Source organism: Schistosoma mansoni, chromosome 1 (genome assembly GCF_000237925.1).
Source record: "Schistosoma mansoni strain Puerto Rico chromosome 1, complete genome".
NCBI classification, from domain to species: Eukaryota; Metazoa; Platyhelminthes; class Trematoda; order Strigeidida; family Schistosomatidae; genus Schistosoma; species Schistosoma mansoni.
This window is the reverse complement of record NC_031495.1, coordinates 19195317-19214349: the sequence shown is the minus strand read 5'-3', so window position 1 is coordinate 19214349 and position 19033 is coordinate 19195317. Positions and strand designations below refer to the sequence as shown.

Here is a 19033-nt window from a genome sequence, read left to right as displayed (position 1 = left end):
ACCATTTTTTAGTGAGTTTCCTGAATTAATGTTACTCACTCAGCAAATTCAAGCTCATGAACTCAGTTCGGATCCATACTTTTGGAGCATCAGCAAGTGACACTACATGGCTACCGATATAAAAGTATGTGGAGCAGGATTCTAAACGTAGAAAGAAAGAAAGAGAAATCAAATGATCTAACTGTCGAGGGATAAAAAAAGCTGTGGTTGAATGATTCATGTATACCCTTTTGAATTAATCACATCAAATATTATATTTCATTTTAACTCATTTATTCTTCCTTATTTCTTTACTTAATCAATGACTTTTGAACATTTATTCTTTTTTACATCCTTTTTTATTTAGGAAAATGATAAGAACTTGAAAAAGTCTAATGATTATAAATTATGGTCGAAATCTGATGCGGAACTATTAGAAATGTTACGTAGACATGATGAAGATAGGAAGCGTTTTGAAGAGATTCAAAAAACTTTAAGAATCAAGATATGAAATTTTTTTATAGATTTTGTAATTTTTTTCTTTTTTTTTTCTTTCAAATAATTTGTCTTTCATATTTTAAAAATTATGTATTAATGATAATTCATGACTTCAATTTGTTTAGGTTACTGAATTGATTTTTCACTGAAAAACAATATTACGTAATTCAACAATAGTGACAATGATTGTAATGTATATTGTAATCTTCATTAGTTTAAAGAAAATACTTTGATGTGACGAAAGAGACCCCAATGTGTCATTGAAGAACAAAGAAGGTCATTCAGCGAAGAAAATTTTCTTTTCGACGATTTCGTATTTATAGTTAATTTTATTTGCCAAGTTAGTATTCTCTAGTAAGGTAGAATGATGCTAAATATTAAAAAAAGAAAACCGGAAGTGGTATGTTGCTAAGTAAATGAGATTATTAAAAAGAAAATATCTCCATGTTTATTGTGGTTTTTAAATGTTAAAATAGTAAACGGAAATGTCTTGTCATTATATATAGAGAGAGTATTTTATCTTTACTGGAATGACTATTGTACACACTTTTTATGATTTATACGTGGTTTTTTATCATATACTTGTTTTATCAAGTAAACTAGGAATTATTGACCAACTAATAAATCCTAAGTTGAGATTACTCAATAGTTCATACCCGCCAAACTACACAGAATCAAATGTAGGGTCTTGATTAAAGCTATGTTAAATTGACTGAAGTCTAGTAAATTAGGAAGAAGTTTGACAACTTAGGTTAGCTTTTGCAGTATAATTCTACAAACGTTCAGTTTGTTGAATGATACCGTAATTCATTTATACCAGTGAATTACAAATATACATATGTTCAACCATTTGCAATGAACTCCGTTACAGACTAAGTTCATTATTTTAAACGCAACTCTAAGACAATAGAATTTGCTTGAGTCATTATTTCACAAATAAAAATGAATTAAATGGTAATTGTGTTTTTTATTTTTTGTTTTACTTGACGTTGATATTAAGTTGTTAATTGAATTGAAACTAGAATATTCATGTTAACTCTTCAGCGAAATCTCAACAGTTTACTTATTTAAAGTTTAGTTTATACTTTATAGAACAAGATTTCGATCTTGTGTTATCAGTAACTATTCACCTTTCTTCTACCACAGTTACTTGCAACAAGTAAGAGTTAAGAATAAAATTTCTGTGTATGGATATAAAAAGCAGGTCATTGATAAATATCAGTAGAGTTTTTTACGGAAACAAGTAATGAGATACATTGCATATTTTCAAGCCTCACCTAATGATAATCAGACTGTTGCCGCAGTAGTTTGATTTCTTAGTAAAAATCGCTCTAAGTAACGTGAATATTCAGCATTATGCACAACCCATTAATATAATTGAACCTTTAGAGTGGTAGGAACAGTTAAACATCACTGGGTTCTAGAAAAACCACCTATCAAGCTGAAAAATTTCTACGTTAAGGGATTACTGAAGGGTGGACAGTCTATAAGGAGTCCCATACTAGGATGAAACGGTCGTCCAGTGCTTCCAGGTTTTCAATGGTCTAGCATTGACCGGTTCATGATCTCAATTAAAATGATAATTATTTTCAGTACCACTGCAAGCTGTATTAAATTCCTTTCACAACATCGAGTACATTCACAGTCTCCTCCCACCACATCCGTGACTCTTCGTAGCTACTACAGCACCTCTTAAGAAAGACCTTAGTATTTATTGATTGAAAATTTTTCTCAGAACCATTACTTAACTTACTTGGGTAATGAGTGTACATCTACCTTCATAATTTGACAGTCGTACGGTCTGGCCTGACTAGAAATGTTTCCATTACTATCAGGTAAATATGTATAACAATGTAGACTTCTGTTTTACTCTACGAACTTTCAAAAGTCCTTTTTTTATATGGATTATTTGTGCTACTATAGTCATATTGGTATAGTTCGTAAATTACTTGCTTCACAGTATTGAATTAGCTGGCCGCTCCATGACGTATCTGTCATGGACAATGGACATGTTCAATGGACAAATATGAACCATCGTAAATAATAATAGAAACTACTGTAATGATCAAAGGTTTCGTAAATAACAGGTTGAAAGTCGATTTATAATTAAAACTCCATTTTGTTTTCGTTAAGTATCTCATTTGAATCATTTTAGATCCCGGTTGATGATTCTTTTTCTAGACTGATTCGATTGCATAATGGATTCCAGTAAAACGTTTACATTGAAGTTCGGGTGCGAAACATTTTCATAGGAGATAATTGTGGTATTTGTACTATCTATTGTACTAGATAGTTCGCTTTTGACGAGTTCCCAAATATAATACGTTCATTTGTGCTCATATGGTTCCACCTACCTTAAATTCAACTATTTCAGGAACTTTTATTTAGCAAATCAGTTTAAACACTTGTAATTATCATAATAATTTTCAGGCAGACTGATTCAACAAACCAACCCTATAAAGTACAGAGGTTATAGGGGGTATGAACCATGTGCAACGTGGATTTACGTTGTAATCAGTAGGGTAACGTGTACTCCGACCTGGCGGTCAGTTATGCAATGCACACAATGATGTATCAATCAGCCGTAGTATAAATTGCTGAATGAGTTTGTGCATTTCAACCAACAAACACAAGATAGATAAATACACTAACAATAAAGTATATGGAGATGTCTCATAAAGATGATTCTTTCTACGATATCATTCCTTCAAGATGCACAATCATATTTTTAGGTAGTTTTTTGAAACAGCCAAGCCTACTTGTGTCATGAATGTAAAATTTCATGGAAATGGAGTGCTGTTGGATCACTTAATAAAGCAGTTAGACGTTATCATGAGATTTCAAGTATCCATTATATTAGTCTATAAATAGGTAGGTTTTGTTTCAAGTAATTAAAGTTGTCAAAAGTTTTAAAGTATTGAATAAAATAGGCGTTTTATCAACAGCAAAGTAATCAGGAAATAAATTTGTGCAATAGTTTCGAAAGTATTAAAAACAATAATTTCTGAAGTGTGAAAAACAGACGTCAACTTTACAAAGAAGAGGAACAAAGTGAGGAATAAGTTTATCACTATCACCTAGGGTCTGTAAAATAAGGAAGGGTGCTAAGGATTAAGGTAGTATTTGTGCTTATTAATAACCATCTGATATATTTTATTTTTTTATTTATTTGATTTCATTTGGATTTCACCAAACAAATGGGTGAACGACTGGGTGGTAATATTTGTTTAAATAAACATGTACACTTAAATTTACGAACGTTTAGAATCATCTTTAACCCAACTGTAACAGGAGGAACAGAAAAATCCTAACTAATTGATAACTGTTATATTGAATATCATTCATTTCACTGTGACTTGAATTTATTTGTTTACTCAACTATTGAACTTCTTTTTGTGTAACTTTGACCTTGGACTTTTTCGGTATGGATAGTTTTTGCTTGGTATATAGAAAATTTGGCTCAGAAACATGAAGGCCTTTGTCGAGTAATTGTTACAACTATTGTTGCAAAAATAAATTTGGGTTGATTGCTTGTAATTTTTTAGTAAACTTTTAGTTACTTGGCCTAAATTTAATTCTGTTATTCCGGTGGTAGGTTACGAGTGAATCAATCGGTCATGCTTCAGTAGAAAAGTTTAAGGCAAACTTAAAACGTAGCACCAACCAATTCGTTTCGGATTTTGATTGGTCGTGAGCACGCGTATCTAAACTCATCCCAATAGTTATTACTTACTTGCGCCTCTTACCCCTAGTGGAGGAGCATAGGCAGCCCACCCGCATTCTTCATCCGACCTGTCCTGGGCAATCCTTCCCAGTTCTTTCCAGTTGCCATTCATCCTTCTCATATCTGCTTCTATTTCCTGGCGCAATGTGTTCTTTCTCTTTTCCGCTTTCCTTCACCATTCCAAGTTAGGAATTGCTTCGTGATCCTCCTTGTTCATCAATGATGCTTACCAGGTACGTGAATATCTCCACTTCTTCCAGAAATTTTCCACCAAGTGTGATTGGCTGGACGTTCTGCGTGTTGTATCTGAGAATCCTGCTTTTTCATTTGTGTGTGTTGGGGCTTATTGATGCAGAGGCTTCTGCCACATTTGCTGAATTGCAAAAAAATGCACTTTGATTACTTGTTCGAAACCTTCTGTCTTCGTCTGTATTTGTTCGTGTGTATGAGATAGGGGGGCTGGGTCATCTGCGAAGTTCAAATCGTCTTATTGATTCTGAGATGTCCATTGTATTCCGTGTTTCCCCTCAGATGTCGAAGTCTTCATAATCCAGCCGATCACCAGAAGAGGAGAGGGGAGACTAGACATTCTTGTCTGACTTTGACCCTCACTGGGAATGCATCTATCAGCTTTCCCCCAAGGACGACTTTGCACTGCAGTCCATCGTATAAGTTCCAGATGATGTTGACGATTTTCCCAGATACTCCATAATGTCGAAGAAGTTTCCATAATGTTCTTCTGTTCACACTGCCAAACGCCTTCTTATAGTCAGTGACGTCGATGTAACAAGACGAGCTCCACTCAACTGATTGTTCAACAGTGATCCGTTATGTCCGGTCTATTCAACAGCTCTCCGAAGTATTCTACCCAACTGCTCCTCTGTTCGTGAATCTCCGTGATTTTTTTCCTTCTTAGTCCTTGACTGACCTCTCCGGTTTACTGTATTTCCCTGGTAGTTTCTCCGTTGTATCATATATTTGTTTCATATTCCCTTCTCTTGGAGCTTTTTCCGCAGTCGTTGCTAGTTCGCCCATGTATTTCTGCTTGTCGGCTTTAATGTTTTTCTTCACTTTCTTGTTTGCTTCTGAGTAGTCTGCTTGTGCTTTGACTTTCTCTCCTCGTATTTGGCTGTTGTTAATTGCTATTTTTTTGCTCTCCCTTCCTTCAATCTTGTTCAGGGTTCCCATAGAGTTCCATTCCTTCATGCTTCATGCGATCCAGAACCTCCTGACACGTTGAAGTTGATACTTCTGTGATCCCATTCCAGTTATCCTCCGTCGTTGTTTCTTCTTTCAGAAGATCCTGTAGAGCTTGAAACCTGTTGTTGAGAGTTATCTGGAATTCATTGAGTCTGTTAGTATCTCGAACGAAGGTTGTATTGAAGCTTTGTTATGCTATTCCCCCTATGGTTATTGCATATGACAAATCCTTTTAGTTTGTAAGTTACATTAGACACATAAATGGATCCTTCTAAACAAAATGAAGAACAAATAAATTTTAGTGCTTTGCATTGTCCACTGATGTCAGTGAAGATGATATAACCAGTTTTATGACTGACAGCAGTCCATGTACAGAAAAACACTTGATCATCTTAATAGGGGACCTAAACGACAAGATTAGGATAAATAGTACGTCTTACGAATGGATCATGGGACGACATAAAATGGACGAAAAGAATGAGAATGGTGAGAGATTGGTTAATCTATGTACTTCCGACAGTGTGATTATTAGTGACATCAATCTCCTCAAAATGTGTACAAAGAGCTAAATGAGTTCCACTGGACCACACATACCAAACATCCTTCCTAGTGAGGCTTCGAAGTCAGATATGGAATCTACTGTAAATGCACTCCATATTTGCTTGGCAAGCATTAGAACGGAACAGTCTGGGACTGAAAAACATAGTATAGCAAGTTCACTTCTACATGGGTTTCTGTATGTGTTAAAATAATGAGGCTCTATATTTAACTTATTGAACAAATAGAGTCTTGTTAGTTAGTAATGACTTATCTATATCTTTGAGCATATTTGCTATCATGTTAACACAGATATTTATGGTTGGTCGCACGCGACAGACCACGTATATGATTCTTGTACCCATTTGAACGCTAGTTGTTAGCAGTTTGGTTTGTTCTTTAATGAGATAGGCTGAAGTCACTACGACTAGTGCCATTGCTGGAGAACCCCCATTTTTAACACTGAATTTTTGGGTCTCAGACACTCAGTTGTGATTCATCGGAATGCAGGGTTATTTCTCCACTAGCTGAATACATTGATATAAAGTTGAATTATGTCACACATGTTCACTTCCTCCGACCGGAGAAGCAGATTACAATAATGATTTTTCATAAAAACCAGGTCAGGAAACGCATTCACCAAGAAAGGTAGTAACCGTTGGACCTGGAGGCCATAGTAAACTTGATAGCCCTGTGGAGAGATTTTATTTGTTACGCTCACCGATCTAAAGTGCTAGATCAGCCAATATTTCTAAAAAATAATAACGTTTATAATTGTAGAAGGGTGGTACTGAGTGCTGTACTATAGCAGGAAAAATTCGGAAACTTTGTGGTGATATTGGTTCTGACTACACAATCCTCGAAGCTGAACAAGAGATGACTGACAGAACAAACATTTAACACAGAGAGAATGCCGACAAAGGTGAATGCGGGAATATCATTCAATTGGACGGGATGGCTCAGCATTGCAGGCGTGGTTATTCCTGTGTCAATTATTTCTTTTATTCTTATAAAATATATTGTTTTATTTCCGGCCCAAATGCGTTCTTCCCAAGTGACAAACATCATATTTCTCAGTGTTACTATGTAACAGAGAGAGAACTCTTAAAATCTCTCCACAGTATTTTCTTTGCTAGTACGGTCTTTTATTATTTTCCTCTACTTGTCGTGCATTTTGACCTTTATTCAAATTTCTTTTAACCACACTTTGTGTTCTTCAGTCTTCCTCGTCTGAGCTTTTATCATGTGACTTTGACTAAAGACTTACCTTCTGTTACCTAATTTTTCTGTTGCACGTTGTCGGACCGTGGACAATAAGGTCATGTTTGATCAAGCTCAAGGTCACAGCGTGGTTCAGTTTGTGACTGTTAACCTCCAACTGTCACTCGGATTGATTGCTGGAGTCCCTGCAGATAGATATCTGATCCCATCCTGTTGGGAATATTTTTATTGGTTGTCAGGTATTGGACTCTTCTGTACTGTTTTTTGTTGTTAAGCACGCTTATTTGTGTTAGAGAAACCCTTGACTGTGTAACACAGGCTGTACCGTTTGAAGTTTATTGCACTGACGATACAGTTTGTTCTCTTTCTTGAATTAGAACCGCCTAAATTGGGGACGAAGTTTACGTTTTGATATAATTTATCACGAGTAACTCAAAAACGCTTTGTATGCTATACACAAGGACGTATTCTGGTCTAATCCATGAAATTTTGGTCTATTAGTTCTGCGTTCACACCGAATATTGACTATGAGGTCACTACACACTATACGACAATTAAGAATAGATAATCATGGGACTTCCACGTAAGATCTTATGGATTAGGTAGCCACATCATGACGAGTCTACAATTTAGGAATCAGGTTTGTTATTACAGCAGTACTATTAACGAAGTAGACCGAAATTCTACAACTTCCTTATACGTTAACCTGACGAATTCAAGACTAGGTTCTTTAGAGGCCGGGAGCGAGTCTCTGCCAAATAAGAGTAAAATTTCAAAGCGTCCAAAAGATTCTTGAGAACAAGTAGCTTAACTGCTTGCCTGTTCAAACCAATATCTCTTTACTACAATTTCGAAAGTACACTTTATTTTCATCAAGGAGAGAGACAACAAACAATCCGAACAGCATCAGACGTCCGCTAGCATTTTAATATGATTACTACTAAAATTTTTCAAGTTATTAGCTAAAATGAATAACAATCAGAACACTGCTGACGTCAGAAAGTTAGTCCCTAAGTTATAACAATAAGCAGCATAGTATTAGTAATCACAAATAAACCAAAACGGAAACAGAATATAAGTCGATAATATCGACGACAGAGGAAACACGATGTTTAGGGGTAAAGCAAAGGAATGATTAAAAGGAATAGCACAGATGGAGGGATTTTTCCATACGCTTTTACACGCACACACAATAACATTCCACGGTAATTAGAGCCGTTTTATCGACCGTTCAATATTTAGTGAACGAACACTCAGAAAGTGAAAACCAACTTATCGTCTAATCCACAACCACCCAGTGGCTTAATAAAATGTGAAAATCATACATCAAATGCACTATCTATATATCTTTTTCCAGTTGTCATTCTCCTCACTCCTCTCTGGACGATCACCACACCTCTGATTGGTATTACATACTACTTACATCAGTCCACATAAGTTGCACGTACCACAAACAAACTATTGATCACCTTGTTAAATGGATGCAGATAGGTGATAGAATTCCATCTCAAATGAAAAATCATATGAGGCATCATCCTGTGGTCGTGAAGTGTGATGGTAGTTTATTTGATCACTTGTGGCTACGTTGGCCACCAAGGTACGCAAGTGATCCCAGCAGTCTGAGACTGTGTTTCCTGTATCAAGAATATCACAAAACATTGCTGAACATATATACCTGAGAACAAAATGAGTGAGCTCGACAGGAATAGCTTGACGAGACACAACTAAGTCAATGTTTCACAGAAAAAGATGAAAACTTAATGCTTGTAATTAAAGGAGCTGACACAGAATGACAGGTCACAAATTTATCATGAAGCAAATATCATTCGCAGCGATGCACAAATTTGCGCTATAAGTAATCCAGCGAACCCTGTAACTGGAGATATCAGCCAAACGGCACACTTGAGGAAGAACGCATCTGAGCCTCCCAACTTCTCAATTTCATCAGGTTGCGGGAGTAAAACGGGTCGACTGGTGGTCACTGAGGTCTTTTGCTATCACCGGCATAACTCTAAGTAACAGCCTCTCGTTTTCTGTACATGAGGTAGTATAATGAGCAGGCACTTTCCAGATGGAACATAAGCAAGGACTGGCGTAGAACTCTCCACCTTGAGGTAGGTTGTCAGTAAGTTGAAATATCTAGGCATAGCAAGATTGCCTAGGATTCTTCGCTCTTTCCCGTCACACATGGCCCTGAGAAAGGATGGAAAAATTAGGCCATTAGGAGAATAATGAGCTCTTATCAAACAAACAATGAGTCATAGATATATATAATCATATATCCACGGTTTTTCAGTGATGTGTGAGGTGGTTCACCTCTTCGGATTGACCAAGTGGGAGAAAGCATTTGACTGTTCATGGAATAAGCATGCAACTTCCTGGGTTAACGAATTATCACAGACAATTTGAACAAAACAGTGCAGAAGTAGTTCAGCAATAAAAGAAAATCTTATGAGTTTCCAAGATCGCTGTATAGGTCAGTATGAAGTTTATCCTTTTTGGCGCTAGTGTATTAGGCTAATCGCCAAATTGTAGATTTGCCGTGGTGTAATCATCTAATATGTGGGATCTTATGTTGGATGTCACACAGTTGTCTAGATTGACCTGTCCTACAGTGATAGTGAGCAGTATGTTGTTTAGGACTTCTTAAGAGGATGTCCTAAGTAGGGATAAGATGATACATGTGTTATGAAAAACATTAAATTGCGTACAGAGATCAATCCCTCTCAAGTCATGCCCTGCCGATTTAAACCCCTCGAGTTAACCACCTTCGACCTTCTCGAAGTGTTAAATATTGAATGTAAGTCTCCCAAATCATCCTATGTCTAGCTTCAAGGATCGTGTTTTGAGGAGACAATACCATTACATCCACGTTTTTTTGATGAAACGCAGTAGACATTTTAATGTTATTTTATCACATCAGATTGTTCGTAGTTTTTAATCTATTGGTGGAATCTGGTTTAATTTTTCAAGGTTGAGCGGTAATTGAAATGGATTTTGCGTTTATGTGATGTAATGTGTTCAGTTCTGCATACAGCAACATTACTGCTGCTGTTAAATTTAACACTTCTGACAGGGAGCTTGACGGGTTTGTTTGCGATTTTTTTATATGTCTTTTGATAGGAATATCTCCGGACATCTACACCGACCCGAATGAGTTGGCTTTCGAAGTTTATAGTTCGAATAATACTCTGGAAAAGTCTTTCTTCCTTATTCAACCCACCATGGATGGCTCCATCATAGCACACTTAGGATCGCATAATTCCACTCACTTTTACAAGATGGCCAGTATAAACGTGTTTCTAAATACCCACATAATTTTTGTATACAAGACCCATAGCTCACCTTTGTATGCTCTTTGTTCAGTTGAAAATAATTATCTAATTGCACAGCAAAACACATTCATATTATGTGCTTTCCGTGTATATATCCAACCATTTGATTTGCATGTCTTTAGTAATTCATCATGTACAATTCGAACTGTTAATGAATCTGAATGTGCAGCTAAACTTGACCTAGATTTTATAAAAATGCAATTTCGTGCACATATGACCGAATCTTTGACTATATTAGTTAAATACAACGCAACGGCTTATCAGGCTAATTATACGGAACCTTATTTTCATTATGTGGAACGGTCAGATATAACGCACTCTTTGATTCATCAGTCACAAGTACTTCCTCCAGTTACAGCAATCCAGAAGCCTGATTTTGAGTGGAGTAATATTAACCATGGAATTTCAAATGCACCACTGGTTCAAATAGGCATCTCTAGCCTCCGTTTAAACCACGAATTTTCTCTGAGAGTAGCAGTCAATCGAAGCTCTCAGATTCATGAATTCCGGTTGGGGTAAGTTATTATTTTTCGATTTCTTATTGTTTTGAATGTGTGACATCACCGTTATCAGCCAAAATATATTTTTTTAATTCATAGACTTTTTAAAAATTACCAAAATAAGCGTAGTTTTTTATTGTATGCTCTTTTCTACTAGACATCCAGGGTATCTGTACTAGGAAATATCAGACATTCATAGTAGTTTTATTTTGGACCCAATTCCAACTTCCATAAAATTTTCCTGTTCATTGCATCTTAATGTGGAGAAACTAATTTCTACTCAAATAAGACATTAATCTGACTCATTATTCTAACGCCGATTAATTTGACAGGTAATAGTCTTCACTTATTTTCTAGTGATCTCTTTTCTAGAACTATAAATCTTACCTTATTACTTACACCTGTCACCTTCCGAGTGACATGGACAGCCCATTATGTATCTGAGACCACCTACTTGATAATTCACGCTTGTGTGAAGAAAAACAGTCCTTAACCAGATGTATTTAAAATGTATCGTTCGTTTAAATTAATTTCGATCTGTCTATGAATTTAATCTCTTCTCTTAGAGCTCCCTTGTCCGTATAAGTTGGGAAACCCGAATGACTTGAACGGTTGCAGATATCTAGCCCTTTATTGTGCTCCACGACTGTTAGTAAGAGCTTAAAATTTCAAATTTAAATTTATTAGGAGAGGTGGAATCCGATGTATAGAATAATAAAAATGAACCTATCTTCGAACTGCGTGAAAAGTAAACATGTTCAATTTTATCGTCTGCATATTCATTTATATAGAGGAACTCCTAAAAGTATTAAAATCTGGAATAAATAAATCTAATACTTTGCTATTCAAAGTAGAGTTTTGTTTTTACGTAGGTATAAACTTTCATTACGCCTTTATAACTCCGATATACTCTTTATTTAACTAAACACAATGAAAAGCCGTCAGTAAAAACCATGTTGTCGTGCGTTGAATACTGAGGGCAAGAAACTTTTGGAAAAGGCCACATTTTTGTAAACTACCTCACTGGTATTAAATAATAAAGTAGAAATTTCATACCAACGTGTAATTTGTTATACTTTGCAAAACTTTTACGGTCGATTACTTAAGTAAAATGTTCAAGATTATATATTTTCAAGACATTATAGTACCATATAGAAGAAAAACCTGTTTTATCTGATGCGGACTCATTCATTAGTTGAACTGTATGGTTTGCTTACCGTTAGAACTTTCAGTTTCATTTGATAAGATCCCATTTATGATAGATAAAATCGATAGATAACAGTCGAAATGAAATCATTCCATTAATGACAGACATACAGTCCCTAACTTTTAAAACAACTTACATCAGTGAATGTGGTTTATTGAACAAAAGTTTTACGACAGAAAGCAACATGGTGTTTATCGGTTTTATGTTGAATTCCAATACATCGAGCGGAATGATGTTCTTTTAGACATAAAAAGTACACCTAGATAATATTCATTCTTACTAAATAAGTCGTTAGGTAAACAAAAGTGGGCTACCACTAAGCTTATAACATGCGCTTAATTTTGAGTGTTATATTTACCTTTTTTATTACCTGATACGTCACTTTCGAAAATCAGTCATGAGCTTAATTTACCATACATTTCCACATATTTATGATACGAATATTTAGATTCAAGATTGTTTGAAATATTTTTTGTTCAGAGACCACTGAAGACGAGTAACTGTCTAACTTTCTTTACAACTGTCACAATCTCCAATCGGCTTAAAATCTTTTGTGTGAATAGGTTTATTATCATAAAAAGCAAATTTTTTATGTGGGCTCACTTTTCTAGAACTGCACTGTGTTTAGAGAAAGCCTTGAGGTACTTTGTGTTCAGTAAGTAAAGATCTACCTACTCTGCAAATGCTTCTATAAGATAATGATTATTTGGAGTAACTTGGATTTCCACATGTGTCTAGAGGTCAAATAAAAACTACTTGCTGGTCCAATAACAAATTTTGTGGCTCTACCTAAAATATTTCTCACTGTGTTAGAGGATTCATTTTTGTAGTCTTTTGTCTCATTTAACGCAATTACAATTATCATTATCTCCATCATTTATTGTTTAGGCCTAATATGATGGACAGTTTTTAAACTATATTCAGTTGAGAAAACTGTGTGCTTTTCCCTAATTGTATTAGTTTATTTTGTCTGCAACTGTCAACAGGATATTTACGCTGTTTAAATATGTTTATTTGCTTACTAAATGTCTGAATCACCAGTAACTTATTTCAGGGTTTATAAAGAACTTTGTGTTCTCAATAATATACCAATAGAGATAATGTAGGCCGTAAAAGTTAAAGTACTTCCTAAGCCCTACGAAATAAGAAGTGAAATCTACAAGAACTATGCCATTGGCTAAGTAAGTTGAAATTCTGGAAGTTTGAAAGAAAGCTGTTTGTACCTGAAGATAATTTAAATTATCTTGATAACTTTACAAGGTTAGAATAAGGAATCACCATATGCAGTCTTTGCTTAATCCATAATACAGATTTATGGGGCCGTCATTTGACATCATGGATTGTGCGGAATAAAAACGCAAACAACAGTAAATCACGCATTAACAACCTGTCAAATACATAGTGGGGTTGGGTTAAATGCCGCTGCTGATTGGATTAGACGTAGAACAGTACAGGCAACCCGATTACTGTCTTTCAGATAATTTGCTTTCAACGTTCTTTCAAACTCACATTAAAATTACTCTCTAGTCATGTACGGAACCATCTTGATTTGATTGATCGTTTTTGCCATTCATTTATGCTCGTAGTAAAAACCATATTTGAACGTACTAGGAGTCTGTTATTGAAATTCGATTTTCGAATGATGAGAAATTTTAAAAACTGTTTGACTCACCAGAGTTTTCAACACAAAAATAGAATACACCAAGACGCAAATACCACTCTTACACTTAACTTCTTTTCCATGAAAATATATTTATTTTTACATTGTGACATCATATTAATCTCAACAACATTGTTTAGTTACTCAATTGAGGTTGTAACCTAAACGCGTTTGATCTATATAAATAATAAAGCAGATGTACTAAAATCTTGCTTAACTAATGATTTCTTATTGTTTCGTATCATTGTGTTTAAACTGGAATGTCAGGTTATATTAGGAATACATATGATTATTATCATTATTACTAACTCTTATGGACCAAGTGTATAATTTTATACTTTCAGAAAACCATCCACCTTTTTTATTAGTCTATACAGCTTGAATAAAAACTTTGAAATCGAATTTAAAAGTGATTGGCATACTCTGTTTATCAGAAAATATTGTTCTATTTAAACATGATAATAGTTAGGTACAAAGTACAAGTGAAATTTACACTGTTTCTATCATAACCATAAACATTCTATAAAATTTTATGTTGTGAACGTTCTTTTTTAAGTAATAAACACCATTGTGAAAATTTTTATTACTTATCTCTATTTAGCTTTTACGAAGTCATATATATTAAATAATTTCATACGTGTTTTTAGTTTATTCAAATAGATCTGTTATAAATGCAAGTTAGCTAGATCTCTAAAGTTTATAAAGCAGTTTGTTTGATCATTCATAATATTTTATTAGGTTGTTAAGATTCAGGTTTCTCAGGTAACACACTATGATCTAGTAACACTTAATGTTTCATATAGGTTGCTTGTTTAAAAAGATGAAGGAAGTAATTTGAATAAAATAACAAAATAACAAAATTTTATTACTTTTATCGAGAAAGAATTATCATGGTTCATGCAACATTATTTTACAACAGTTAAAATAATCTTGTATATAAATTACTATCTCTTCGGATTAGTTGCATGATTATTGAAATCATTTTGTATTTTTGTAAAAAAAGAAACTTTGTAATATGTTAATCACTTGGAGTCGACATCCTTAACAATAACAATTAACCCTCCACGGTACTTACACATCTCAGGTAAACAATTAACTAATGTAACATTTTTTTATCTCATGCCGATTCCTCGTTCCTGTGTTGCTTTATACAGTGTCGAAAAGAATTCATGTTAATTCTATGTCAAATAATGTTTTAAGCCCTGACTTAAATTTCACTGATTTTCAATTCTAAATCAGTTTTGATCATCTGGTAAATACTCTGTCATAAGTTCCATGAAACTGATTACGAATTACCATTGAATCACCAGTACTAATTTTCACTTGGATATTTACTTTCCTGTTTTTGTGTTACGTAATTAAGAACTTGACTTGGTACATTTACTGCTCTAAATATGATAGATAATTATATAAATTGCCATTACAAGATCAAAGTACATTAGATTTGTTTTAATTTCCAAACCAAAAGTCCTGGACAGATAGGAAAGTTTTTATATACTACCCTAACATTGTTTCAAGAAAACTAGATTGATAAAAATATCGGACGGTTTTCCATGGTGATCTAGCTTCAATTGACTCATGATCTCAACTATTGATAAAAATATATTCGACTTTTTCTAATTAAATTTTTGTGCTCATTATTTATTGTTCGTTATGTGTGGAATATTGTGTTTTTAGTCTTTAAATTAGAAGTTCTGTGTACACTTTATTTCGTCTCGTGTACTTCTGACTATTCTAAAAGTGTATAGACTTCAAATACCTGTACAGCTATTGTGAATATCTTTATTTTGACTTTTTAAATTAACCGATTTTAATTCATATTAAAACATAGTGAAATGTTTAGCTAACTGGTCATTAAAAAATTGGTACTTGATTTATGACGACTAAAACTCTCTACATTTATTACTTTATGAATATATTACTGGGTAATTTTGAACAGACTAGTAATAATATTTTATACTGAAGTTTTAGTTTCCCTATTAAGAAAACACTTTATACTAAATCTTCGTTTGTGCTCCGAATTTATTAAAGAATATAACAGCTTTCAGTAGCTAGCTAGAAATAAAAAGAATCAGTTACATATCTGTGCATGATGCAGTAGATTGTGTGAACTAAAATTTCGTGATAATGAAAAATTAGTAAACCATTTTCCCTTCCAGAAATAAACTCGATTTTACAATCAACGAAATGCAACCCAACACTGCGACAAGAACCACCACTTATTATTGAAAAGGAAATGATATAAAACAACAGACTGAATTCTGTTCAATAAACTGGTCAATGTATTTTCTATGGAAAGAATTTGAGATCTGCCTTTTTAAAACACACATAATATTGTGGTTACGCAACATCTCTGTTTTTCACACATTACTTAATTAGAGCAACTCTGTGCTTGTAAAACTCATAACTGGTACAGTTTGTATTCCTTCACTAATGCCGCACTCTTAAACACTATCTGGGATTACATAAATTGCATTTATAATATGTCTCAGATTATTAATGACCCTGTCAAAAACACTGAGTCAAAATTTATAAAGGACATTTATTTAAGTAGTCTACCCTTATTTTTCCACTGTTCTATTTAACTTTTTATTAACTTAATTATACCGGTATATTAGTGTGAATTTTTTAGTCATTCTCAAAATCTAGGTGTTAATAATATTGTCCAGACATATTATTACTAAGAATAATACGTCTGTTTCATTCATGTATTGCTAAACAATTTACATTTGAAACATAAAAAGTTTCTTAGCAAAACGCTTCATGTGAAAAATAACTATCATCTTTTCTACTCTATTTTGGATAATTGAGTGAAATGAATTTGTGCACCGTCATTTTTTATTTTATTTTGCTTTAGAATTCAACAGTTTTCTTGAATTCATGAAGTATACATGAAAATTCAAATTACCAGTCTCTACTTAAGTTCACCTGTGTTATTTATAAGGTAATGTTGCTTTACTTATTTTCCCGTGTGATATGAAAATTTTTGGTAACAGTATGATAAATAATAATAAGATTAGTATCCAATCACTCGTCATAATTTCTAGTACACTTTAATTCATTAGCATAAAATGTATTATATTTATGTGTTAACTTGGTTCATATATACACACAGTTGTCCTAATCATAAATCAGGTAGAACATTTGTGACGTTCTCAGAAGTTTTGTTCACAAATTATAAGTGTTTGTTATTGTAATAAATTACATCAGTTCAAGTTCATTCAATCCGAAAATGAAATTTTACTGTTCTATGGTCAATCACATACGTGTTTAACAATAAATGCTTCTGAATCACCTCATAATAAGAAAAATCAACAACCTTTTGGTTCTAGATGGTTGTTTAATGGACAGTAATTTGTAATATATAAAACTATAAATCATGGTAGTTACACTCAGTAATGTATGAATGCGTTACTTCAGTTAGGATCATACTTTTAACTGCAGTCTAATATTTTTGAGATTGACAAAATCGTTACACATAATACGACACCAATGAATATTCGAAAGTCTAATGATTCAACAACTTTAAAATGATGCATTATTCTGAGTACACCTAGTTAAAAGTACATGTTTGTTAAATCTAAAAGAAATGATAAACCGAATGTTATTATATATACCCATAAAATATTTTGGAGAAATTTTTAATTGGAACAAAAAGTTGAATAAAAAACGCTGTTGGTAACATGCCACTGAAGCAGTATTTCGTTTAAAATTTATTTCTCACAGACAATAATAACTAGTCACAATTGTATTACTAATTACTGGAATAGAAAGCTAGTGAAGAAAATCATTGTTATAAAATTGCAAGTAGTCCACAGGAAACACTGGATCTAGGCTTCATGGCTACTTCTCAGATTGTGAGACTGGGCTACTAGTGTTAAAATCCGTCAGGTATGGCTTAGTGACGAGTGCCAGCCAAACATAAAGTCTGTATCCAGAGTTTCCTGTCAACTACCTCTAATCATCTAAAACGAAAATAATACGGTATATAAAGCTACTTAGACTAGTAGTCACATTTCAAATTCATCGACAGAATCTTATCAACACTGGAAAGAATGAATAAACGTGACAATGGTCAAGCATTTATGTCTAACGTTCTAAAACAGTATAAAGAAGGTTCTTTTACAGAAAACAAACACTTCGATAAAAGTGCATAAGAAAACTTTTAAAACTGTCAGGCAGGTTGGACAATTTATCTATCAAATACTGTTTTAAAATTGAGTATAATACTATTGCAACTATGTTACTTGGTGCTTCTTCGGTGATTAAATCATTATGAAAATACTATCAATAAAGTGGATATTGTTAAATTTAAAAGTTTCCCATCTGGACATTGTCTGCCTTCATTTACTGTTAAAGGATCCTTTAAATTAAACATTTCCACAACATATGTATCTTGTTAAATTCATGGGTTGAAAGTTGTTTGTTTTAATGAATCAACCAGGATTATTCTGTGTGAAAAGTATTTTACCTTGATGAAAGGGATGTTTTGTGAATGTTGAATATTATTATTGCATTATTTGGTTCGGATGAAAAAGTATACATATCAAACTACTATCATTTCCGTCGTTTTTCAAAAATACATATATTCGCACAATTGTCCTAATGATTCAGTTGTTTGTTTATTGCTCTTTTTTTTCAACTAAAAAGATAGTTGATAGTTGATGATTCATATTTCTGTTTCCTTTACATATCACTAGTAGTCTATCTAAATTGTCACGCACATTGGACTTAGTCAAAGTTTCACTAAATTTTGAATTAAAATAAATCGTTTTCTCCTTAACTGTAAATTCTATATTATACTAATTACCATAGGAATAAAAGAAAAGATGCTTCAGAGGAGAAAATATCTTTTCATTGATGCACTACTGCCGTATAATCGTACTACAAGTTATTTAACACTGTAGAATATTTTATTGAAATAAGAATCTGTCATCTGTAAAGTGTTCGAAAATTAGAAACTTATACAATTACATAAAAGGGAATAAAAAATGGGTGAAAATGGTTAATGGATTAAAAGCATCAGATATAAGTGTTTACGTAAAGAGTTAAAAGAAAATGAACTAGAGAAAGGGAGAACATAAGGGCCAGAGTGATAACTTTCTGATTATAAGGTTTAAATGAAATTTCTCACCGTACATCTCGTCCCATTTGAGACTTGTCAATTTAACA

General features: G+C 33.5%; 2 protein-coding genes across 2 annotated transcripts in view; both read left to right on the top strand.

Moving 5' to 3' along the window:
* Positions 1–3243: 3243 nt before the first annotated feature.
* Smp_129860 (hypothetical protein) lies at positions 3244–9178 on the top strand (the record flags this gene model as incomplete). The annotated part of the gene is made up of 2 exons (XM_018793549.1): positions 3244–3321; positions 8936–9178. 2 exons carry the CDS (start codon positions 3244–3246, stop codon positions 9176–9178), a joined length of 321 nt encoding a protein of 106 aa, XP_018648050.1.
* Positions 9179–10174: 996 nt separating this feature from the next.
* Smp_129840 (hypothetical protein) overlaps positions 10175–19033 on the top strand; it is a gene marked incomplete at both ends in the record, with an annotated part of 94541 nt that continues 85682 nt past the window's right edge. The window contains 2 exons of the mRNA XM_018793548.1: positions 10175–10247; positions 10283–11009. Coding sequence (XP_018648049.1) covers positions 10175–10247; positions 10283–11009 — 800 coding nt within the window. The remainder of the gene's footprint in view (positions 10248–10282; positions 11010–19033) is intronic.